This window comes from Chiloscyllium plagiosum, unplaced genomic scaffold (assembly GCF_037043375.1).
Source record: "Chiloscyllium plagiosum isolate Xiang-an unplaced genomic scaffold, Cpla_swu_hap1 HiC_scaffold_36, whole genome shotgun sequence".
Lineage (NCBI taxonomy): Eukaryota > Metazoa > Chordata > Chondrichthyes > Orectolobiformes > Hemiscylliidae > Chiloscyllium > Chiloscyllium plagiosum.
This window is the reverse complement of record NW_028270174.1, coordinates 43154756-43182047: the sequence shown is the minus strand read 5'-3', so window position 1 is coordinate 43182047 and position 27292 is coordinate 43154756. Positions and strand designations below refer to the sequence as shown.

Sequence of the window (27292 nt, the reverse complement as noted above, 5' to 3'; positions counted from 1 at the left end):
AATGGAGAAAAAAGTAAGGATGACATTAATTGCCTGCAACAGGACATACCTGGGCCAGCAAAATGGGGAGATAAGGGACAGTTGAAATTTAATACAGAGAAGTGTGAAGGTAGGCATTTTTGCAGAAAGGATAGGGGAGGTAACACATACTTAATGTTATAACTCTAAAGAATGTGCAGGAAGGTAGAGAATTTACAGTACATGTACCTTGTCTTAGAAGGTTGAAAGATATACTGAAAGAAGTAAAGCTTTATAAATACAGGTATTGTGTACAAAAGCAGGAAAGATATACTGAACCTTCAGAAAAGTTTTGTAAAGCTCCAACTAGAGTATTGCATTCAGTTCTGGTCACCACACTTTGTGAAAGATCTGATGGCTCTTAGGGAATGCAGAAGATGGGTTTTATTTACAAGTTAGGTATGAAAGATTGGCGTTGTTTGCCTTAAAGCAAAGGCAATTGAAGGGAGATTTAATGCAGGTGAGATTATGGTGGTCTTAAATGAGGTAGATGAGGATTATGTCCTCCCAATAATTGTTAATACAAGGACTCGGGGGTCCACAGATTTAAATTTTCGATTAAGAAATGGAAGTGGCAATGACCTGGAATCGGCAGATTATGACAATGAGAATAAAAATCATTTCAAAGGAAACTTGCACGGCCATTTGAAGGAAATAAACTTGCAAGAATTGAGCTAAAGAATGGGGTTCACTGGGTTAATTTGTAGGGAGCCAGCATGGAGTCAGTGAGCCAAATGGAGCCGCTTGTGCCACAAATCATTCTGTGACATGAGCACTGACATTGATGGAACAAAGATTCTGGACTGGAAATATTTCAAGCATTTGGTTCCTGATTTCAGATTAAATGTCTAGCCCATAATCTTGCATTTTCTATTGTTAATGCCTCCAGTATCATATCTGTGATCCTGAGTCCTCTCTGGACTGTACAGAAGAGCAGAAACATAAAATGAGTGAGCTGTGATGGACTTAGCTAAAACTGATTTATTCATAACATGTTTTAAAGCAATGCTTGCCCTAAATATGATTGAACTATAGGTTGAATCTTCAGCATTTAAAATCTGACCTGTACAAGGTTTAGAAAAGGCTAACATTATTCCAGTATCAAAGAAATTTGCAGGTTTTAAATTAAATATGATATTGCAGGTGTGAATTTGTAACTTTAGGCAGACCAACTAACTAAAGAACAATATCATCTCTGTTGCAGTGTTTCATCCAGTCTAGACTTGAAAACCTAAACATTAATCTGCAATTTTTCTATTGATGTGAATGTGCAAAAAGCTTAGGAGAACCTTTAGATTGATAATATTCTCCTAACATTTAGATTAAAAAGAATAATTACAAGTAAACTAAAATTTTTCTTTGGAAATTCTTTGTCTGAAATCAACCTTATGAGAAATTGAAGGGAAAGCTGTGATAACTTATGATTTCAGGTATATCTATCTATTGACCCATTGGAAGAGCCCTACTTTTACCATTTTCTTCAGTATTACTATTGAAATATGGCTGCTCCATGATCAGATATATTTGGTTGGGTTTAAGTTAATGCCAGAGGAAATATACCATCATAACGCCACCATTTCCACTAACTCCAGCAGGATGTTGCCACCAGACACACTTTCCTCTCTCTCCTTGGTAAGCATTCTGCATGGACCCTTCCCTCTGGGACATTTTGGTCCAATTCTCCTCTGCCCACATTAGCTCCCCATACCCCCACACACCTTATGCAATCACTGAAGGTTACATCCTCCCACCTCAGAATCCAAGGCCCAGGACACACCTTCCACTCTGAACCAGTGATTTACCTGCAATTCTTTCAATCTAGTCTACTGTAATCGTAATTCACAGTATGGCGTCTTCTACTTTAGGGAGACAAAACGCAGACCAGGTGACCACCTTTCAGAAAACCTACATTCTATCCATGAAAGTGACACTGAGCTTCCAGTAGTCTGTCACTTCAGCCACCTCTGTCTCAGGCCTGCTGTAGTACTCCAATAAGGCATGGCTCAAACTGGAAGAAAAGCATCTCATTTCCATTGAATCTCAACAGTTTAGATAGAGGTCATTTGGCCCACCAATTTAACCACTGACCCTCCAAAGAGCATACAGCCATCCCCACCTCACAACCCCATAACCCTGTATTTACTATGACTAATCAACCTATCCTGCACACCCCTGAACTTTAAGTGGCAATTTAGCATGGGCAACCGAACTAACCTCCACATCTTTGGTCTATGGGTGGAAACTGGAGCATCCCACAGGTACTCACAGGGAGAACATACAAACTCCACACAGAGAGCCAACCAAGGCTGGAATCAAATCCAGGCCCCTTGCACTGTGAGGCAGCAGGGCTTTAAAAATTCTACATCAGAGTTTATTGTGTAACGTGGGAGCTCTGCTGTAGGAAATAACATATTAGTATGGATAGATGTTTGGCCAGCTGACAGAAATCAAAGATCATGCATAAATGGGTCTTTATATGATTGGGAGGCTGTCTCAAGTGGATCTATGCTATCATTTATAGTAAGAGGAACTCAACTTAAAGCTAAGAATTTTATCCTTCAGTTAAATAAGGCACTGGTGACACCACATCTCAGATTTTATGTGTAGTTTTGGTCTTATTATTTAAGGAATGATGTGTGGGCATTCGAACCGATTCAGAGGAAATTTACTACAGTATATTGATGCTTGGAATGAGTGGGCTGTCTTATGAGGGTAGGTTGGACAGGCTGTGTCAATTTCCATGGAATTTTGAAGAGTGATGGGTGATAAAGGAATGCATTAGGTTACAAGAGGGTATAAATGGATTGGGCAGATTAGTGGCAGATGGCATTTAACCCTGATAACTGTGAGGTGATGCATTAAGGAAACAAGACAATGGAATACTCAATTAATAGCAAGACACAGGAAACTCAGAGGAACAGAGGAATCTTGGGAGTGCTAATCCATAGATCTCTGAAGGTGGAAGGTCAGGTTAATAGGGTAGTTAAGGCATACTAGATACTTGCCTTTAAAAGTCATGGCATAGATTATAAGAGCAGGGAGGTCATGTTGGAGTTGCACAGAACAGGGGCAGCATGGTGGCTCAGTAGTGTGGCATGGTGGCTCAGTGATTAGCACTGCTGCGTCACAGTGCCAGGGACCCGGGTTCAATTCCAGCGTCGGGCGGTTGTCTGTGTGGAGTTTGCGCATTTTCCCCGTGTCTGCATGGGTTTCCTCTGGGTGCTCTGGTTTCCTCCTACAATTCAAAGTAATGCAGATTAGGTGAATTGGCCATGCTAAATTGCCGATAGCATTCAGGTTTGTGTAGGATAAGTGCATCAGCCAAGGGTAAATGTAGAGTACTAGGGGATGGGTCTGGGTGGGATGTTCTTTGGAGGGTCAGTATGGACCTCTGGACCAAATGGCTTGTTTCCGCACTGTAGGGATTCAATTTGATGAACTTTGGTAAGGCCACAGCTGGAGTACTATGTGCAGTTCTGGTCACCACGCTATAGGAATGATGTGATTACACTGGAAGGGCTGCAAAGGAGAGTCACAAGGATTTTGGAATGGAGCATTTCAGCTTTGAAGAGAGGCTGAATAAACTCAGATTGTTTTCTTTGGAGCAGGGAAGGTTGAAGGAGTCCTGATAGGGATGTAGAAGATTATGAGGGCCATGGACAGGGTGAATAGAAAGCAGCTATTCCCCTAAGTGAAAGGATTAATAACAAGGAGGCATTTTTTAAAAGCACAAGAGGGAATTTAAGGAAAAGCTTTTTCAGCCAGAAGGTTGGGGTGTCTGGAATGCATTGGAAGGGTATTTGAAGTGCTCAAGCAAGTACTTTCAAAAAGTACTTGCTTGAGCACTTCAAATGTCATAACATTCAAGAACTGACGTTTCAAGTCTAACTGACCCTTTGTCAAAGCAGCTTTGACAAAGGGCCAGTTAGACTTGAAACGTTAGCTCTTTTCTCTCCTTACAGATGCTGCCAGACTTGCTGAGATTTTCCAGCATTTTCTCTTTTGGTTTCAGATTCCAGCATCTGCAGTAATTTGCTTTTATGTCGTAACATTCAAGGCTATGTGCCAAGTGTATGTAGGTAGCAGTGTAATTTGGCAGTACAAATTTAAGACCATAAGACACAGGAGTGGAAGCATGGCCATTCGGCCCATTGAGTCCACTCCGCTGTTTAATCATGGCTGATGGGTGTTTTAATTCCACTTACCTGTACTCTCCCCGTAGCCCTTAGTTCCTTGCGAGATCAAGAATTTATCAATCTCTGCCTTGAAGACACCCAATGACCCGGCCTCCACTGTGCTCCGTGGCAATGAATTCCACAGTCCTACCACTCTCTGGCTAAAGAAATGTCATGTCATTTCTATTCTAAATTGACCTTCTCTAATTTTAAGGCTATGCCCATGGGTCCTAGTCTCCCCGCCTAATGGAAACAACTTCCCAGCATCCACCCTTTCTAAGCCATGCATTATCTTGTAAGTTTCTATTAGATCGCCCCTCAACCTTCTAAACTCTAATGAATACAATCCCAGGATCCTCAGCTGATCATCATATGTTAGACCTACCATTCCAGGGATCGTCTGTATGAACCTCCGCTGGACACGCTCCAGTGCCAGTATGTCCTTCCTGAGGTGTGGGGCCCAAAATTGGACATGGTATTCTAAATGGGGTCTAACTAGAGCTTTATAAAGTTGCGGAAGCACATTGCTGCTTTTATATTCCAACCCTCTTGAGATAAATGACTTAATGGGCTGAAGGGCCTCTTCTGTACTGTATTATTATATTGCTTAATTTATATATATACCGGATTTTTACATCTTGTTTCTTCTCGTAAATAAGTCAAGAACAAAGGGACACTGTTCTAAAATTGGGGGTTGCCCTTGTAGAACAGAGATTAGTTGTTTTTGCCACTTACCTAGGAATATGGTAGAAGATACATCATTAAATAAGGCAGGGGAAGAAAGATTTTATATTAATTTGTGGACATGGGCTTTGGTGGCTCAGCCAGGTTTAATTGCCCATCTGTTGGTACCCTCGAGAAGTTAGCCTTCTTGAATTGCTGCAGACCATTTGGTGTTGGTACACCCACAATACTGTGCTGGGAGTTCCAGGACTTTAATCCAGCGATACTGAAAGAACCCAAGTTATCAGCTGCATCATCATCATCATTAGTTGTATATGGAAATCAATACGAATCTGGGGTGAACATCTACCCTAATATTCTAGTCCTCAACCATCTGTCATCACACTGTCTTCCAGTTCAGCTCCACATCCTCCCCGAAGTGTTTGCTTCCCCTTACAGAGCAGGTATCTCTGTAAGTCATCTGTTAGTCATAGATTATGTTCATCCAACAGGGAGAACAAATGTTATTTATCACTGAAAACTTCATTGTCATTGAAGCCAGAATGGGTAGGGATGCAGAAACTTGAGTTCTACACTTGGCAGTGAACATCATCTTACTGATATTAAGGCGCACTGATTGTCATGCAGTGTTCCTATTCTCCATGTCATTCCACTGTTTTTAGTTCATTCATGGGATGTGGGCATTGCTGACTGGGCCAGATTTGTTGCTCATCCCTAATGCCTTTAAGACGGTGTAGTGAGGTGGCTTCTTGAAGCACTATTGTTCATTTTGCGCAAAACACCCCACAATGCCATTTTGTATGTACATATTTGAAAAGTGTCCGTATTCCCTTTAAATGTGAAGGCCACATATTGGAGTCTGGAAGGACCTGTTGGGCTTCAGAATTTGATTCATAAAACATTTGGCATTTTATACATGTGTGCAAATATAATGAGCTAAGAAGAATGTAACTGAATGGGAGAGCCCAACCTGTCCAAAGTTGACATCCTTCCCATTTTTGGATCCATCATGACACTTCTTCTTGAAAGAGAAATTGACACCTGTTTATGCTGCAGAGTTCTTATTGTTAGTAAGAGTATTTTTGGGTCAGTTAGATTTTTTTCTATTAATTCATGAGATTTTGGGCATTGCTGGCTAGGCCAGTACTTTTTGCCCTTCCCTAATTTCCCTTGACAAAGTGTCTTCTTGAATTGCTGTAGCTCACTTGAAGTAGGTTGACACACACTGTGTCATGAGGCAGGGAGTTCCAAAGCACAGCAATATATATTTCCAAGTCATGATGGTGGTGTTGTTCCCATGCTTCTGCTGCCCTTGTCCTTCTCAATGGTAGTTGTTTTGGGTTTAGAAGATGCTATCTAAGGAGCCTTGGTGAATTGCTGAGGTAATTGGTAGACACTGCTGATACTGAGCATTGGTGGAAAAGGAGGTCGATGTCTGTGATATGGTGGCCATCAAGTGAGCTGTTTTGTCCTGGCTTCTTGAGTAATGTTGGAGCTTCACTCATCCAGGCAAGTGAGAATATTCTAACCCCTGACATGTGCCTCATAGATGGTGGACAGGCTTTGGGGAGTCAAGAGGTGAGTTACATGTTGCACGATCCCTAGCCTCTATCCTGTGGTTGTAGCCACAGTACTTATATGGCGAGTTCAGTTTCTGATCAATGGTAACTCCCAGGGTGATGTTAGTGGAGGATTGAGTGATGATAATGCCATCTAATGTCAATGGGCAATGATTAGAATTACTCTCTTGTTGGAAATGTTCATTGTCTGCAGAATTGTGGTCGAATTTTGATGTTGGGGGCATCTTCTCCATCTTTTATGCAAATGTTATTTGCTACTTGTCAGCCCAAGCTTGAATGTTGTCAATGTCTTTTGCATTTGAACATGGGCTGCTTCAGTATCTGTGAAGTCATGAATGATGAGCTGAATATTATGCAGTCATCAGTGAACATTCCCACTTCTGTCCTTATATTAGAGGGAACGTCATTGCTGAAGCAGCTAAAGATGGCTGGATCTGGAACAGTCATCTGAGGAACTCCTGCAGAGATGTTCTGGAGTGAAAAACAGAGATCACCACCACCACAACTATTTCCCTTTGATGCCAGTGGAGAGTTTTCCACCTGATTCCCATTGATTCCAGAATTACTAGAGATTCTTGACGCCACACTAGGTTAGGTGCAGCCTTGATGTCAAGGACATTTAATCTCACCTCACCTCTAAAATTCAGTTCTTTTGTCCACATTTTAACAAATTAGGTCAGGAGCTGACTGGCCCTGATAGAACTCAAGTTTAGTGTGTGAAAGTTATTACTAAATAGTAATCACTTTTTGGACTGTTAATTACACTTTCCATTGCTTTGCTGATGATTGAGAGTAGATTGACAGAGTGGTACCTGGTTCTAGATTTGTCCTGTTTTTTTCTGCACAGGATATATCTGGACAACTTTTCACATTGTTAGATTGATGCTAATTATAGCTCCTGGAACAGTTTGGCTTGGAACACAGCAGGTTCTTGAACACAAAAATATTGTCAGGGCCCAAAGCCTTTGCAGTTTCCAGTATTTCCAACTATTTATTGATGTTATGTGGAGTGATTCAAATTGGCTGACAACTGGCATGTGTAATGCTGATGACATCTGGAGGAGACTGAGGCAGCCAGTAAAATTTTTGTTCAGGAACTTAACTTATGTTTCCTTATGGGGAAGTGGGTTTCATTTTGGACGTTTCCATTGAATACGCTGTTTTTAGCAACACATTAGGAGAAAATGCAGTATAGCTATGATAAGATTTGACATTTTAAAGTCTAATTGTTTTGCACTTTTTCTTAATAAACATCATGAACACAAAGGGAGATCAATATGCAAGAATGGAACACTATATTTCAGTAGAAATGGTCTCCTCAGTATGGTGCCTTCTCGGGGATACTTTGTTGCATCTCTTCCTGCCATTTGTGAAATGGTAGTAATCATTTATGTTTGGTGGGAAGTTATGGGAAGTGGGTTGGAAGTGCATCTTTGTTCTCATTGCCGCATTTATATCAAGTGACTCAGTGTGTTAGTTGACCTTCTTTGGGAAGCTAATTCAGAGTAAGATTTCTTGATACAAAATAGAGATAGCAGCCTCCTGCCTGAATCCCAGGGCTTGGGAAACCTGAGAGTTATAGGCTGGTCAGAGCAATCGTAACTAGCACCCTGTGTATGCGTTAGGAGGAGCAGGCATACTCAGCCCAGTCTCCCAAATGAATCTTGTGACATAACTCAGCTTCAGTTTTCAGGGATCATCCAATTAAATTCCCAGAATATCTGTTGAACAAGATTGGGAGTGATTTATGCTGTGTAAAGTAATTGGCCTAAAAGGACTAACTCAGAAGCTTTGGAATAGCTACTGGTATATACATTCCTGTTTCTGGAAGGAGCTAGTCAGTTTGTTGTTGATTATTAGTTCTACAGTCATGTATCATAAACCTAATTGCTCTTAGGAGAGAACAGTGGGTGAAATCTTATGAAGATCTGAATGATGTGGGCTGTGGTTGGATTTGTGGGCTGAATTGTGGCAGAATCTTGATGTTGGGAGCATCATCTGCACCTTTTATGCTTTTGCCAAACAGGCAAATTTCTTGCTAAGCAATGGTGAGTTGCCAGTTATAGGGGATTGTAGCTTGTTAAATGCCTTATTAATGCCATAATGCACCTGAATAGTTTTAGATTCCTATTTTCCTAAACACTTGCTAGTTGTCAAACATTCCCAACATGGAAGTCAAAGTGAGAACCAGGTAACCTCAGCTCACCACTTGCACTGAAAGACCTCCATGTTAGACCTCCAAGATATTGCTCCATGGAGCCTGGCCCCACACAGCCTACATCTACAGACACTGGCATTTGACATGTACCAGGCTGTAAGAACCCTCGTAGCACATCTCTGATCTACTTACTGTATGTTTCTGTATTTCAAAGCTGCACCTTGGGCTGCACTATAAACTGTCATTGTAATCCTGCTTCGAGGACTGTTTGCATTCAGAGACATGCACCAGCTGATTGACCAAGCTACGTTTCTAACCTGATATCTTGTTGACTTTGCACTCACTCACTGAGCCTACCTTAACTCCTCAACTTGCCCCTTTAGTACTTTTATCTTGACTTGTGGTTTAGTGCAGGCACAAAGCCAGGAGGTTTGTCATGGTTATCAGCAGTCCTCAGTCATACCAACGAAGGTAGTCTTTGGTCAGGGGATGCCAGCATAGTAATTCATAGGCAGACTCCAAAACCAGACACAGTCTGTCAGCTACTCAGAGTCGGTATCCTCTCCACATAAGAAGTGAAAAACAAATGTTGGGCAGTCCACCATCCGACTTGACTCTTTCTGCTTTGTTTTGGGCTGTTTTTCTCCTGAACTGAGAGAGAGTTGGGTGTTAAAGGAGCTGAAAATGGGTGCACAACTTTTACATTTGGTATAGGTGGGAAGTGCTTTGAGCAAGTGAGCAGGCAGTGCAGAGAGCATGCAAGGTAAAATGAACTGTTTTGGAGTCAGTGAGTGAGGGAAGATGTTGCAGTTGATAATGAGAGTTATGAAGATTTGATGAGGGACTGCCTATGTTAGAAAGAGCTACCAGCACATTTGATGTGGGATTAATTGACACTTAGAATGTCTGCTAGTGTTCATTAAAGAGGCTGTTTGTCATTTTTTAAAAGAACAGGATGATTGGGAGTAATACATGTTGATAATTGCAAGCACTACTTAGAGGAGTATCCACCATTTCATGTTCGTGTGCTGCTGGACTTGTAAAGATAGCATTTGACATTTATCAAAAGACTTCCTAGGACACGTTGAAGACTGCCAATGCTGGCAACACTTATTGTGTAAACGTTGAAAAACCTTCACCTAAACGTGACATGCTTTTCGATCTCAAGTGCTCCATCTCATTCACCAGGAGGAAATGCTTTTGTGTTTGATTGTTCTTGGAATATTGGTATTGCTGGCAAGGTCAACATTTATTGCCTATCCCAAATTGTCCTCAAGACGGTGGTGGTCAGATGCCTTCTTGAAGTCATTGTAGTGTTGATACTCCTACAGTCCTCTTAGGAAGGGAATTTGATCAGCGACAATGAAGGAATTGCAAGTAATCCCAAGTAGGCGAATGAATTGGAGGAGAAATTGCAGATGTTGATGTGGACAGGTGCCTGTTACTCTAACCTTTGGTGGTAGAGGCCACAAGTTTGGGGGATGCTGTCAAAGGAGGCTTGATGAATTGCTGTAATATAACTGTAGACAGTACATATCCCTGTCACTTTGCACTAAAGTTGGAGGGAACAAATATTTAAGATGGTGGATGAGGTGTCATTCAAACATAGAACATAGAACATTACAGCACAGAACAGGCCCTTCGGCCCACGATGTTGTGCCGAACTTCTAACCTAGATTAAGTACCCATCCATGTACCTATCCAAATGCCGCTTAAAGGTCACCAATGATTCCGACTCTACCACTCCCACGGGCAGCGCATTCCATGCCCCCACCACTCTCTGGGTAAAGAACCCACCCCTGACATCTCCCCTATACCTTCCACCCTTCACCTTAAATTTATGTCCCCTTGTAACACTCTGTTGTACCCGGGGAAAAAGTTTCTGACTGTCTACTCTATCTATTCCTCTGATCATCTTATAAACCTCTATCAAGTCACCCCTCATCCTTCGCCGTTCCAACGAGAAAAGGCCGAGAACTCTCAACCTATCCTCGTACGACTTCCTCTCCAATCCAGGCAACATCCTGGTAAATCTTCTCTGCACCCTCTCCAAAGCTTCCACATCTTTCCTAAAGTGAGGCGACCAGAACTGCACACAGTACTCCAACTGTGGCCTAACCAAAGTCCTGTACAGCTGCAACATCACTTCACGACTCTTGAATTCAATCCCTCTGCTAATGAACGATAATACTCCATAGGCCTTCTTACAAACTCTATCCACCTGAGTGGCAACCTTCAAAGATCTATGTACATAGACCCCAAGATCCCTCTGTTCCTCCACCTGACTAAGAACCCTACCATTAACCCTGTATTCCGCATTCTTATTTGTTCTTCCAAAATGGACAACCTCACACTTGGTAGGGTTGAACTCCATCTGCCACTCCTCAGCCCAGCTCTGCATCATATCTAAGTCCCTCTGCAGCCGACAACAGCCCTCCTCACTGTCCACAACTCCACCTATCTTCGTATCATCTGCAAATTTACTGACCCACCCTTCGACTCCCTCATCTAAGTCATTAATAAAAATTACAAACAGCAGAGGACCCAGAACTGATCCCTGCGGAACTCCACTTGTAACTGGGCTCCAGGCTGAATATTTACCATCTACCACCACTCTCTGCCTTCGACCGGTTAGCCAGTTTTCTATCCAATTGGCCAAATTTCCCTCTATCCCATGCCTCCTGACTTTCCGCATAAGCCTACCATGGGGAACCTTATCAAATGCCTTACTAAAATCCATGTACACTACATCCACTGCTCTACCCTCATCCACATGCTTGGTCACCTCCTCGAAGAATTCAATAAGACTTGTAAGGCAAGACCTACCCTTCACAAATCCGTGTTGGCTGTCCCTAATCAAGCAGTGTCTTTCCAGATACTCATAAGTCCTATCCCTCAGTACCCTTTCCATTACTTTGCCTACCACAGAAGTAAGACTAACAGGCCTGTAATTCCCGGGGTTATCCCTATTCCCTTTTTTGAACAGGGGCACAACATTCGCTACTCTCCAGTCCCCTGGTACCACCCCCGTTGCCAGTGAAGACGAGAAGATCATTGCCAACGGTACTGCAATTTCCTCTCTTGCTTCCCACATAATCCTAGGATATATCCCGTCAGGCCCGGGGGACTTGTCTATCCTCAAGTTGTTCAAAATGTCCAACACATCTTCCTTCCTAACAGGTATCTCTTCTAGCTTACCAGTCCATTTCACACTCTCCTCTTCTACAATACGGTCCCTCTTGTTGGTAAATACTGAAGAGAAGTACTTGTTCAAGACCTCTCCTATCTCTTCCGACTCAAGTGGACTTCTTTGTCTTGAATAGTGTCAAGTTTCTGAAGCTGCACTCTTCCATGTTAGGGGCAAATATTACATCACACTTCTAGTATTTCTAATAGAAGGGGGATAGTCTATGGATAGTCAGGTGGTGAGTTTGTCTCAGAACTTCCTGTTCCTGATTTGCTTCTGTGGTCACAATAGTTTTGTCTCTTAACCAGTTACTTTTCTAGTCAGTAGTAATTTTCCTCCACAGTAGCTGTAGATAGACAGTGATTTAGTGATGAAAATACCGTTGAATATTAAGGGGAAATGGTTAGATCCTCTCTTCAAGATACCTTTGAATTCGTGTGACACAAATGCTGTTTGGTCATCAGCGTCATTCTAGATGCCCTCTAGAATGACGCTGATGATCAAACAGGTCAAGAAAGGAATGGATTATGAGGCCAGGCAGAATAATTGGTGTAGGAGAAAAGGACAGCAAAATATGGAAGATGAACATGGTTCTTCCCACTTGTGGGTAAAGAACAGCCCTTCTTCTCTAACCTCCTCCACCAGAACTTTGAGGAACTAAACACTATCTCTTTTGCTCCCTAAAGCATGCTCAGTGCACTGCTGTGAGCCAGCCAGAGCACTCCACACCTTCAGTGGATGTGTACGTGCGGAGTCCAAATATACAATTCCACAAAAAATGCACCTAATCAGCACTTTAGTGCTACATTTGCCAATGTCTGGTTTAGCACCTCCAGACAAGTTCAAATTAAGGTAATTAGTAGTTAGCACCAAATTTGCATGCTGAATCCAGACTTTCCTCTCATTATCACATTTACTTCTGTTTTCACCCTTCGCACAAAATAAACTTTACTGAAAAAATGTTTCAAAAAAATTAAACCCAAATTGAGCTTTATCTGTGATTAAGATTCAATATTAATGCTTCACAAATACATCATTGAAGTTATTCATACATAGTATATGGGTGTTACTGCCCAACCCTAATGACTTTAAGATGGTAGGACTGAAATAAGGGCTCACTTTAAAACTGCATGCTTTTAATATTCCAAATTTAGTATTTCCAGTGATTTAATATTTCTAATATTTTGTATTTTGGTATTTAACAATATGACAGTAGTAACCAGCTTTCCATCAGCATAAGCAAAAGATTTATCAGGCACCACATTACCCTATTAGACGTGCAATTTTTTAGTAAATAAGATGGTTTTGTTCTTAGAAGGAATGAGAACCAACCAGGTGGAGGTGAGCAACAGGTCATCTGACACCATGAGTTTTGTCACATGGTCATTGGCCAAAAGGATTTAAACAATTAATTGACAGAGTGTAAGTTAGCAGCCTCCATAAATAAAGTGTATCCACAAATGCTCAGAGACAGAGGACAGTCCTCATTGGGCTGTCCTTGTATGCAGCAGTCCTTATCAGGTAATCCTCGGAGAGCTGTTTTCTCCAGATGTAAGAGAGACTAGAAGAAGAGGAGGCAGATTCAGGGAAGACCTTGGTTAGAGAACAGGATTCTGCTCTCACAACTTTATCAAAACCAACAGCCTGTTTGTCCTCTGGTACCAAAAAACAATCCCCAATTGTCCTGGTTATGTACTTTCCTTTGTCTAATTAACTAATGTATCATATCTAGACTGCTGCTTCTTAACAAACTCAATTAACTATTCGAAATTGCTACAGATTCTTGACTGCCAGTATTAGGTCACTATAATCAACCCCCCTGCCAAAATCAACAGTAGTGAGCTGTGTTTTTGAAGCACAGTAGCGCATGTTGGATAAGTTCACCCTAACAGTGCTTTTAGTTGTTGCAGTGTGTTTGCAGCTAGTACACATTGCTACCACTGTGCATAAATGGTGCAGGAAGTGAGTGTTGAAGGTGTTGGATAGGTGCCAATTTAGCACAATGCTTTGTTTTGGATGGAATTGAACCTTGAGTATTGTTGGAGCTGGCATCATCCAGGCAAGTAGAAGTTATTCCATTGTAGTCTCGACTTGTGCCTTGTCAATGTTGGACAGGCTTCGAAGAGTCTAAAGGCAAGTTACTCACTGCAGACCTCCTGCATCTGATCTGCTCTTCTAGCCGTAGTGCTTTAATAGCTGGTCCTGTTCAGTTTCTAGTCAATAACAATAACGTCCAGAAACTTAAAGTACAGAAAATAGGAGTAGGTCATTTAATCCTTCAAGCCTGCTCAATCAATCAATAAGATCATGATTGCTCATCCAACCCAGTACCCTGTTCCAGCTTTCTCCCCGTACTTTTTAGCCCTAAGGACAATATCTAATTCCTTCTTGAAAACATTCAATGTTTTGGCCACTGTCACTTTCTGTGGCAGAGAATTTCACAGGCTTGGCACTCTCTGGGTGAAGAAATCTCTACTCTTATCAGTTCTAAATAACATATCCCAGGTCCTTCGACTGTGACCATGCTTCTGGACTCCCCATCGTAAGGAACATCCTTCCTGTACTTACCATGTCTAATTTTGTTAAGATATTATATTTTTCAATGAGATTCCTCCTCATTCTTCTTTGTGAAGACATAATTGGTTTTCCATCTCTCTGATTCCCATTATACCTTCATCTGTTTCTGAATGTAAAGGACCTACATTTGTCTCCATTAATATTTTTCTCTTCACATACTTGTAGATGTTTTAACAATCAATTTGTATGTTCCTTGTGAATGTACTCTCATACTGTACTCCAACCACCTTCTCCCCCCCAAATCAATCCCTTTGTCCTCTTTTGCTAAAATGTAAGCTGCTTTTTTTTGGTCAGTTGTGCACTCTTTCCTTAGATATAATACTATCCCTAATTTCCCTTGCTAGTCGAGCCACTGTTTTATTGCTGTACCAGACAAGAAACGAGAATTCAATTTCGATTAGGAGTCATTGGAGTCGAAGCCTTAGCTTTGCTTTCCTCCCACAGATGCTGCCAATGCTGCTGAGTTTCGCAGGCAGTTTTTGTTTTTGATTCAGATCTCCAGCATTCGGAGATCTTTGTTTTAAAATGTTGCAGATCCACCGTGCACTCTAAGTGTTTAAACTGCCTATCGACTATCATCCCTTTAAGTAATGTTCCTCAAATTATCATAGACAGCTTGCACAGGACCCTAGTCTTAGAATCAGCTATGTTGCTATCCATATCAATGAAGAACTCTATCATGGTCACTCATCCCCATTATATGACAGATTTCTTCATTCAGATGGAGAGTGATGTAGTTGATAGTGGGGGATACAGGAATCTAATACTCTTGACTGTCCTGTTTGCCTCCATGCCCATTTCTTTGGACAAGAGTCCTCTCTCTGTGTTACAGACCCATTCACCCTGTTCCAACACTCTCCCTCCATCTGGACCTCTTCCTCTGGCCTTTTACCTGCACTGTATCTGTTCATTGAGAACTGTCGACATGACATTGATCACCTCAATTTCTCTGCCCCCTCACACATTCCAACTTATCTCCCTCTGAACAGAGCGCACTCCATGTGTTTAAGTCCAACCCTGACTTTGCTATTTAGCCTGCCATAAGGTCTGGTGGACTGACCTCTACATTGCAGAGGCTGAGTACAAGCTCTCATATACCTCCTTCTATCTTCCCTTGGACGATGACCCCACATCCATCCCCCACGAGGATAGTCTCAGGGCTGTCTGCTTCTTCCTGGAGCAAAGGTTTGAACTGTCTGCACCCAACACCACCCTCTGCCACTTGGCTGAGCTTATCCTCACTCTCAACAATTTCACTTATAACTCCTGTCATTTTCTTTCGGTCAGAGGGGTGGCCATGGTATTTGCATGGGCCCCGGTTATGCCTGTCTCTTTGTTGGGTATGTGGAACATTCCTTGTTCCAGTCCTATTCTGGCCCCCATCCACAACTCTTTCTCCAATATATCGATGATATCATCAGTCCTGGAATTGGAAAAGTTCATTGATTTTGCTTTTCTTCTCCACCCAGTCCTCACTTTCACCTGGTCTATCTGTGACTCCTCCCTTCCCTTCCTTAACATCTTTGTTTCCATTTCTGGGGAGAGACTAGCCATTAATAACCACTATAAACTCCCGCAGCTACCTGGACTATACAGCCTCACATCTTGTTTCCTGTAAAGATTCCATTCTATTCTCCCAGTCGCATAGATTCCAATGAGGCCAACTTTGACAAGAGGGCATCCAAAATGTTCACTTTCTTTCTTGATTGAGGATTCCCTGGCACCATTGTCAAATGGCCCTTAACTGAGTCCAACCCGAAGGGCCTGTTTCCACACTGTAAGTAATCTAATCTAATCTATTCTCCCTCGCTTCCAACCTCAACCTGTCTCTTCCCTTCCGTAATAGCGATAGGGTTCTCCATGTCCTTACCTTCCATCCCACCAGCATCCATATCCAGAAGATCATCAGCCACCATTTCTGCCACCTCCAGCGAGATGCCACCATCAGCCACATAGACCCGCCCCGCCCTTGTCCGGCTTCCCTCCAGGACACCTTGGTCCAGTCTTCCTTCACTCCCAATACCCCCCTCCCAACAGCCCCAGGGCATCTTCTCCTGCAACTGCTGAAGGTGTAAGTATCCAAGAGCCCAAGCACACCTTTCAGGGAAAGCAGAGCTTTGCCTGCACTTCTCATAATCTAGTCTCCTACATTTGCTGCTCACAATGTGGTCTCCTCTAACTCTGTCTCTTCACAGTTGCTGCTAGACCTCCTGAGCTTTTCCAGCAATTTCTGGTTTTTTTTACTGCTAGGGGGTACTGGTTGGATTATATCATTGAAAATTGTAGTTGGTTGGACTTGTCCTACTTTTTGTTTGTGGACAGGGCATACTTGGGCGAATTTCACATTGTTCGGTAGATATCTGTGATATAACTGTACTGGAACAGCTTGGCTAGTGCGGAACACAAGTCTTCAGTATGTTGCCAGACTGTTTCAGGGCCCATAGCCTTTCTAGTATCCAAAGTCGCCTTCTGTTTATTGATATCATATCGAATGAATTGAAGTGACTTAAGTCTGGCAGCTGTGATGCTGGCACATGTGGAAAAGGCTTTGGTGGATCATCTGTGTGGTGCATCTGGCTGAAAATGCTTGAAAATTCTCCAGTTTTGTTTTTGCACTGATGTGATGGGCTTCCCTGTCATTGAGGATAGGAATATTTGTTTTGCCTCCTTCTCAGGTAAATTGTTTAATTGTCCACCTCCATTTATTACTGGAGATTGCAGGCCTGCAGAACTCCGATCTGATCTGATGGATGTCGCTTTACTTAGCTCTGTTTTATTATACAGGTTGTTCTGCTATTCCGCACATTTCGTTAACATGAATTTGCTGTAACATGATTGACAAATTGGAGACACTGTTTCTAAAGCGCAAACTTTTAAACTGTGTGTTGGCCATAACGCAATTACATCACCAACACTTTAAGCGTTGTTTCTAAAGCATGATTTTCCTATAATGTGAGGTAGCACAAAAAACCGTCACATTACAGAAAAACTATCTGTATGTTGCTTACACTGCTTGGCTAGCAAGTGGTCCAATTTTGTAGCTTCACCAGGTTGAACTCTCAACTCATACTGTTGATTGCATACTTGTAAAGATACATGATACAGGCTGTCTCCAAACTATAGTTAAGGCTAGAAATTCATTTGTTGGCAAATTATGATGCAAATCTAGATCTTGCCACTTCTTGATATTTCGGACAGATAAATGCATTTTAGACATGGTTGGTCTTAAACACTTCTGCAAGAGCAGTTCAGTTTGGTTTTGTATTTGTATTCTCATCATTTGTACTCAGAAGTACATGATCCCTGTGGGCTGGTAAATGTAACTTGTGTAGTGAGGAGGGAGTAACAGATCTATTCCGTATACATGTGAAGGAAGAAAAAGCATTCTTGGTGTTGAAAACCTGAAGGACTATGTAAACCTAGCATCCAAATTACTGAAGCTTTCAAACTACCCTTGGCCTTTTATTTTTATTAACGGCCTCAAATAAACTTTTATCTCTGTGTGGCACCTCCCTTTTCAAGTGTATTTAGACAAGGAGTTCACTGCAGTGACACAAAGTGTTAAGACTCAGTTACAGTATGTCTATGAATTCATAATGAGATCTAAGTTTAGTTTCATAGTACTTGCTAATATACATGGCAAGAAAAAGTATACAAAAGCAAAAGTACACATAATGCCCTTACTGTTGTGTCCAGGTTTACTTTACAAGCAATCATGCTGTCCTGTTCAGACAGTATTTTCCAATTATAATTAATAATTGCTGCTACAATTTGAATTTCTTTTAGTTACTACAATTGCTTTAATGTTTTCTTTCTTGCTTTCTACTAGGTAATAGCACAGCACCAGAATCTACTAATTTCGAATCCAAAGAACACAATAAATTTTACACTGCTGAGCAATGATAATGGCTTCCTGAACTACTACCCAAATTACTTCACACAAAGAACTCTGACTGCAAGGTTTCAGATGAACAATACAAAACCTCCACATGTGCAAATGGTTCGCAAACCAGTGCTCACGGTCATGGGATTGTTGGCTTTATTAGGTAAGACTTTCATAAATATGTAATATTTTTTTCAAAATGAATCTTCTTTAGAACTTGATTGAAGTCAAAACAGTAATAACCAGGGTTTTATTTTGTTTTGATTTTCCATCTGAAGGTGAATCCAAGATCGGTTTTATGGTTGGATTATTTTGAATTAAATTTGAATAATATTCAAGAAGGAAATACGGAGAGAATAGGACCAACATGTTCCAATAGAGGAAAAGGGTGGTACCATATACAGAATTGGCTTCAGAGAAAAAGGGAGACTTAAGGCAGATACCAAGGGCTCAAAACCCAATGTAGTGATCGTAATGAGGTCAGCCAGTTGGACATCATAGAATGAGTTCCCTGATTAGGGTTGTTAATCTGCAGGGAGCCCTGGCTATTGGATATAAACAGGAGTGTCAGAAGTTCTGTTCACTCTAAGAGCTGGCTCTGAGGGAGCTGGATCGGTGTCAAGGACTCTTCATATGTAAATAAAGGGTAACTTGCATCTGTGAAGTTATTTCACCCAAAAGAATATAGAATGTGCGAGAGTGAACTTGAAAGGGAGATTAGGAGTACTAAAATGAGATATGAAAGCATACTGACAGGTAAAATAAAGAAATCCAAAATTGTTTTCCAGGTAGTTAAAGGTAAAAGAATAATGAGGGAAGGAGTAGAGTCCATTAAGGACCACAGTGGTAATTTGTGCATGGAGCCAGAGGATGTGGGTAAGGTTCTAAATGAATACTTTGAGTCAGTGTTCACTAGTGAGAAGGATGATATGGGTATAGAAATCAGAGAGAAGGTCTGTGGTACAATTAGATTAGATTCCCCTACAGTGTGGAAACAGGCCCTTCGGCCAACCAGTCCACACTGACCCTCTGAAGAGTAACCCACCCAGAGCCATTTCCCTCTGACTAATGCACTATGGGCAATTTAGCATGGCCAATTCACTTGACCTGCACATCTTTGGACTGTGGGAGGAAACTGGAACACCCGGAGGAAACCCACGCAGACACTGGGAGAATGTGCAAACTCCACACAGACAGTCGCCCAAGGCTGGAATCAAACCTGGGACCCTGGTGCTGTGAGGCAGCAGTGCTAACCACTGAGCCACCATGCTGCAATCAGGCTATGCAGAAAGTAAGTACTGAGTGGTCTGCAGGCTTAAGAGTAGATATATGTCCAGAGGTGGATGAAATCTATCCCTGGTTGTTGAGTGAGGTAAGGGAGGAAAAATTGGCACTTGCAAAAATGTTCAATTCCTCTCAGGCCACAGGAGAAGTGCTAGAGGATTGGAGGACAGCCAATGTGGTACTGCTCTTCCAGAATGCAGAAATGGATAAACCAGGAAGCTACAGGGTAGTCAGTCTAACCTTGGTGGGGAAACTATTGGGAACAATTCTGACGGACAGAATTAACTTATTTTGGAGGGGCAATGATAAATCAAGAATAGTCAGCATTGTTTTATTAAAGGGAGCTCATGTCTGAACCAGCTTTATTGAATTTTTCAAAGCGATGACCAGTTATATTGATGAGAGTAATGTTTTTGATGTAGTCTGCTTTGACTTCAGCAAGGCTTTTAATAAGATCCCACATCGGATACCGATAGCAAAGGTAAGAGCCCATGAGATCCAAGGAAATTGACAAATTGAATTCAAAATTGGCTAAGTGACTGGATTCAGAGGGTGATGGTGGAGGGGTGATTTTTTTTGACTGGAAGTCTGTGTTTAGTGGTGTCCCACAAGGGTCAGTCTTGGGTCCCTTGTTGTTTGTGGTTCATATAGATGATTTAGATTTGAATGTAGGAAGGTTGATCAGTAATGTTTCAAATGATACCAAAAGTTGGTGGAGTAGTAAATAGTGAGGAATAAAAGGAGAAAGGCAGGCTGGTCAGATGACTGACTGTGTGGAGTTTGCACATTCTCCCCGTGTCTGCGTGGGTTTCCTCCGGGTGCTCCGGTTTCCTCCCACAGTCCAAAGATGTGCAGGTTCGGTGAATTGGCCATGCTAAATTGCCCGTAGTGTTAGGTAAGGGGTAGATGTAGGGGTATGGGTGGGTTGTGCTTCGGCGGGGCAGTGTGGACTTGTTGGGCCGAAGGGCCTGTTTCCACACTGTAAGTAATCTAATCTAATCTAAAAATGACCAGCAAATGGAATTCAATCCAGATAAGTGTGAGATGATGCATTTGGAAGGACAAACAAGGCAAGAGAGTGCATGATAGGACCCTGGGAAACTCTGAGAATCACAGGGACCTTTGTGCTTACATCCACCTAACCCCCTAAGGTTTCAGAACAGATGGATAAAGTGGTTAAGAGGGCATATGGTATATTTGTCTTTATTAGTTTAGGCATAGTTTACGAGCATGGAGGTTCTCCTGGAACTATATTAAATATTGGTTAATCCACAGTTAGTGCAGTCCTGGAATTCACATTTTAGGAAGGCTATGATAGTACTGCAGCAGGTGCAGAGGAGATTTATCGGAATGTTGCCTGAATTGGAGAGTTTCAGTTTTGAAAAGAGATTAGATAGACAGTACTGGCTGTTGCTTTGGAGCAAAGGAGATTGAGAGGGGACATGATTGACCTGTATAAAATGATGAGAGGCATTGATAGGTAGATAGGAAGAAACCTTTTCCCTTGATGGAGGGATTAATTTACAGGGGGTCATAGATTTAAGATAAGGAGCAGAAAGTTTGGAGGAAATGTGAGTTTTCACTCAGAGTGGCAGGGTTTTGGAACGCACTGCCTATAAGGGTGGTAGAGACAAAAACACTCATAACACTTAAGAAATATTTAGTTGTACGTTTGCGAGGCATACTAAGGCATACAAGGCTACAGGCCAAGAGCTGCAAAATGCGGTTAGAATAGTTAGGTAGCTGTTTGTAAGTGGTATGGACATAATGGGCTAAAACACCTTTCTTTATGCTGTAGATATCTGACTCAAATTGGTTTTTACAAATATCTTAAGGACAAAAGGGTAACTAGAGAGAGAATAGGGCCCCTCAAAGATCAGCAAGGCAGCCTTTGTGTGAAGCTACAGAAAATGAGGGAGATACTAAATGAATGTTTTGCATCAATATTTAGTGTGGAAAAGATAATGGAAGATATAGACTGTAGGGGAATAGATAGTGACATCTTGCAAAATGTCCAGATTACAGAGGAGGAAGTGCTGATGTCTTGAAATGTTAAAGGTGGATAAATCCCCAGGACCTGATCAGGTGTACCCGAGAGCTCTGTGGGAAGCTAAAGAAGTGATTGCTGGGCCTCTTGCTGAGATATTTGTATCATCAATAGTCACAGATGAGGTGCCGGAAGACTGGAGGTTGGCAAACGTGGTGCCGCTGTTTAAGAAGGGTGGTAAGGACAAGCCAGGGAACTATAGACCGGTGAGCCTGACGTTGGTGGTGGGCAAGTTGCTGGAGGGAATCCTGAGGGACAGGATGTACATGTATTTGGAAAGGCAAGGACTGATTAGGGATAGTCAACTTGGCTTTGTGCGTGGGAAATCATGTCTCACAAACTTGATTGAATTTTTTGAAGAAGTAACAAAGAGGATTGATGAGGGCAAAGCAGTAGGTGTGATCTATATGGACTTCAGTAAGGCGTTCGACAAGGTTCCCCGTGGGAGACTGATTAGCAAGGTTAGATCTCACGGAATACAGGGAGAACTAGCCATTTGGACAGAACTGGCTCAAAGGTAGAAGACAGAGGGTGGTGGTGGAGGGTTGTTTTTCAGACTGGAGGCCTGTGACTCGTGGAGTGCCACAAGGATCGGTGCTGGGTCCTCTACTTTTTGTCATTTACATAAATGATTTGGATGCGAGCATAAGAGGTACAGTTAGTAAGTTTGCAGATGACACCAAAATTGAAGGTGTAGTGGACAGCGAAGAGGTTACCTCAGATTACAACAGGATCTGGACCAGATGGGCCAGTGGGCTGAGAAGTGGCAGATGGAGTTTAATTCAGATAAATGCGAGGTGCTGATTTTGGGAAAGCAAATCTTAGCAGGACTTATACACTTAATGGTAAGGTCCTAGGGAGTGTTGCTGAACAAAGAGACCTTGGAGTGCAGGTTCATATCTCCTTGAAAGTGGAGTCGCAGGTAGATAGGATAGTGAAGAAGGAGTTTGGTATGCTTTCCTTTATTGGTCAGAGTATTGAGTACAGGAGTTGGGAGGTCACGTTGCGGCTGTACAGACATTGGTTTGGCCACTGTTGGAATATTGCGTGCAATTCTGGCCTCCTTCTTATCGGAAAGATGTTGTGAAACTTGAAAGGGTTCAGAAAAGATTTACAAAGAAGTTGCCAGGGTTGGAGGATTTGAGCTACAGGCTGGGGCTGTTTTCCCTGGAGCGTCGGAGGCTGAGGAATGACCTTATAAAGGTTTACAAAATTATGAGTGGCATGGATAGGATAAATAGACAAAGTCTTTTCCCTGGGGTGGGGGAGTACAGAACTAGAAGGCATATGTTTAGGATGAGAGGGGAAAGATATAAAAGAGACCTAAGGGGCAACTTTTTCATGCAGAGGGTGGTACGTGTATGGAATGAGCTGCCAGAGGATGTCGTGGAGGCTGGTACAGTTGCAACATTTAAGAGGCATTTGGATGGGTATATGAATAGGAAGGGTTTGGAGGGATATGGGCCAGGTGCTGGCAGGTGGGACTAGATTGGGTTGGGATAACAGGTCAGCATGGACAGGTTGGACCGAAGGGTCTGTTTCCCTGCTGTACATCTCTATGACTCTATGACTCTATATAACTTTAAGCACATTCCCAAACTTTGTGACACCTAAGGGCTGTGCAACACATACATCATTGGCTTTTACTTTACTAAATACCTTGTGTGCTGTACCATATTGAATAGCTTTTGGAAATCCAAATATATTTCATCTACTGGTTGTTCTTTCTCAATACTACTTATTATCTCCTCAAAGAAGTCTAATAAACTTGTCAGGTATGATTTCCCTTTCATGAAGCAATACTGACTCTCGTTGATTATCTGATGGATTTCTAAATGCTTTACTATCACAAACTTTAAAATAGATTCAAACATTTTCCCAGTCACAGATGTTAAGCTAACTCTGACTTATAGATACCTTTTTTTTTGTCTCCCTCCCTTTTGGAATGAGGGTGTAACATTGGCAGTTTTCCAATCTTCTAGAATTTTTTCCAGAATTTAAGACAGTTGCAGTCAAATCATAGGATGTGAGCAATCAGATCCAGGTATTATTGGTCTTTAGCCCCATTTGTTTCCGTAATACTGTTTCTCTGATGATAATTATTATATTTACTTCTTCCTCCAGCTTTAGCCCCTTGATTGTTTTAGTATTTTTGAAGTGCTATTGGCACCCTTTTGGTCAAGGTATAATTGACATAGTCTCAGAGCACTATAGGGCTGCTCTTTCACTAGAAAGACAACTGGTGGTGAGGTTAACCTGAGGGTCACCATGGGTCAGTCGAGGGGCTAGGTTGAACAAGCAAAACGTTCATGGTAGTCTAGCCAGTGCAGGAATTGAACCTACACTGTTGGCATCACAAAGCAGCTACTTTGTCACCTGGACTGACTGAAATACAACTGTGAAAACTCTGCAGGTGCTGTGGTCATATTTACCAACTGCCTTGTATTGGCAGCACACACTTAGATACAATAAAAAGGAAATGGCCAAGTGATTGTTTGATGTTTCAGATATGATCTGCACTCTTCCATTTACAATAGTTTGTTAATTAACTGTACCATTTTAATTACCACATTAATACTTGCTAATTTCCAAGATTTCCCCATTCCAGCCCTAACTTCAGCCATAGCACCTTTACTAATGCATCTGAAAGTCTACGGTCCTTCTACACCACTAGTTCCCATTCCCCCCTTAAGGCGTCTTGCAGGTTCTGCTGCTGGAAATTAATGACTCCTTCAGGACTTAATTTTCTACTAGCAGTAATCCTATTGGGAATTGTATTCCTACTTAAATCGGCCCGACGTATGCAAATACGGCCACGAGAGAAAATTATGTAGCTTTGCAGTGGGTTCACATGGGAGGACAGTATTTCTGAACTGCCACTCGTGCCAATTGAAGGGAAATCTAGCTTGCCTTTGAAGCCTTGTTTAAGTGTATGGAATTAAGGCTATGCACGAAGATTGTAAGACACTTCTGGGTACCAAAGATTACTTCATTAGCATGTGGCATGCATGATGGTAGAATTGTTTGAAAGAGATTGTGAAAGAACAAATCATACGTGAAAAATCTCTAGTGGTGGCATGCAAGTTGGAATCAGCATAATATATGAACACCCATTAAGACAAAATCCTCTAAGTGACTTATGCTGCTTTTGCACCTTCAAAAATATTTTTTATGCAAAGTGGTAGGCTTTTCAGCCAAGTGCATATACAAGCTTCTTGGTCTGTTTATTACCTTATGATTACCTCTTTAAAGCATATTAAGCAGTTATCCTGCGTGAAAATTTCTTTGTTCAGTCTGCGCACTTCAACAACATATTTTGGGATAATTGATGAAGAAAAGTACCCTGCTTGAATCTCACCTCACTCTTAGAAAGCTTTACTATATGCCTTATCAATATATGCTTCTACAGAATAATGAATAGTCAAGAAGGAATTCTAGTGGGGCTCAGCTTCTTACAGAAAATGAGGACCTCTGAATCTTCAGGAGGAGAATGTAAACATTAGGCATAAACTCCTAGTTTTGGAGCAATGTAACTCTGGATGACCAGAGGGACGTGTTTATTAGCACTGAGTGTACTGGAACAGCAGTGCTGCAAAATATTTAATATCATCAGCAAGAGTGGCAAGGTAACTTATTAAAAAAACATCCTTTTCTTCTGAGCCTACCTTGGCTACTAACCAACTCTTCACTGTCTTAAAACAATGCTTGCCCAATTAATCCTTAATTCAGTGTACTTTAATTAATACAGGACATGATTTGATACCCTGCATTTGTGCTACTTTGCTCCCCTCAAAACAAATGGAAATATACCAAATAAGATCAAACAAACTATTGGGTCCTTTGAGCTCTGCCACTCAATAGCTGATTTGTTTGTGTTTTGAATTTCACTTTTCTATCTACCCACAATAATCTTTAGGTCTTGTTAGGCAAGAACATCATATATTTTGAAAAAGGATCACTGGACTCGAAACACTATCTCTACTTTGCCTCCACAGATGTTGCCTGACCTGCAGAGTTTCTCCAGAAATTTATATTTTTTGGTTCAGATTTCCAATATCTGCAGTTCTTTTGTTTCATTCAAAAATCTATCTATATCTGCCCACTTCCACCACCATTGAGCCAGAGTTCCTACGTTGCACAAATATCTGAGTGAAAAGATAGTCCCCACACCTGTCCAAAACAGGTAAGCCCCAATTTGAAAACAAACCCCAATTCAGGACTCACCCATAAAGAAAACAGCCTGTCCACATCCACCTTTCAGGATCTTATACCAGGTCACCCCTCCCTCCTCTGAACTCCAGTGGAAACCTAGCCTAGCCTAGCCTAGCCAACCTGTTCTACAGGACAACCTGTTCAGTCCACATATCAATCTATTATACCCATGGTGAATTGCCTTCAACAAATTTACGTTCCTCTTTGAATATGACCAAAATTACACACACTATTCAGTTTTAGTTTCTTGTATAACTGAAGTATATTATATGAACAACCCAAATAACTCATATTCCATTTTAATCGCCCCAAATCTATTACTTCTGCTCTCCCACACTAGGCACATACTCCTTAACGTCTAGTCTCAGCTTCAATTATTTGGTCGATAAATTGTCACATAATGGCTGGCATAAGTCAACCAACACAAGGGTAACTTAATCTTTATCACATTCCTTCATGTAGAGGACCATGGAGCAATTTGGACATTGATTCAACACAGAAATGTAAGATCTGTGATATCTTGCCATTGACAAGGTTAGTGGCTGAACATTTGCAATATAACCCTGACATCCCTGTAAAGGCCACTCAAGCATAACCTGTTTCACCATTTTCTTTAATCTCAGAGGTAACATTCTTTTGTTCTTACCTCTCCAGGAGATTCACAGCAATGCTCGACCAATTTAAGTGCATATATGAAGTAAAATATTGCAGAAGTATCCGAAAGTGGTGGGATTAATTGAGTAGTTATTGATTTGTTTGTAAACGTTTCATCACCATTCTAGGTGACATCATCAGTGCACCTCCAGTGAAGCATTGGTATTCTGTCCCACTTGATATTTACATATCTGGGTCTGCCGGGTTTGTGGTGTCATTTCCGGTTTTGTTGCTGGTTCTATTTCTTTGAGGATGGTATATGGGGTCGAACTCTAAATGTTTGTTAATGGAATTCGGGTTGAGTGCCAGGCTTCCAGGAATTCTCATGCATGTCTCTGCATTCCCATGCATTAGCTTGTCTTAGGATGGATATGTTGTCCCAGTCAAATTGGTGTCCTTCATTGTCCGTGTATATGGAAAAAACATGATAGCTGGTCATGTCTCTTAGCTGCTTTTGGCAGCCTTTATATGTATTTTATATATAACGTTGGTCCTGTTGATTGTGGGTAATGGGATCCTTTATACTTGTTAGTAGCTGTCTTAGTGTGATACTTGGTTTGTGGACCACCATGATACCCAAGGGTTACAATAGTCTGTTGATCATTTCTGATATGTCCTCAATGTATGGCAGTGTGGCCAGTATGTCTGGACGTGTTGTGTCTTCACGTTGTGGTCTGTTGTGTAGGTTTTGGCGACTACGTTGTGTTTGAAGACATTGTGTGGGCTTTCTTCTGCTTTGCACCGCTCTGGGGCAGTGCAGTGTTTTATGGCTCACTTGAACAATGTTCTGTGCATTACTGTTTGGGTGTTAGGATGGTTGCTGTTGTACATTA

The 27292-nt window shown here is 41.7% G+C and overlaps 1 protein-coding gene across 3 annotated transcripts in view; it reads left to right on the top strand.

The window, feature by feature from the left end:
* The window catches only part of idua (alpha-L-iduronidase), a 268795-nt gene that overhangs the window by 202520 nt on the left and 38983 nt on the right, over positions 1-27292 (top strand). For all 3 annotated transcript variants that reach the window (XM_087980124.1, XM_087980123.1, XM_087980125.1), the window contains one exon: positions 18209-18425. In XM_087980124.1, coding sequence (XP_087836250.1) covers positions 18209-18425 — 217 coding nt within the window. The remainder of the gene's footprint in view (positions 1-18208; positions 18426-27292) is intronic.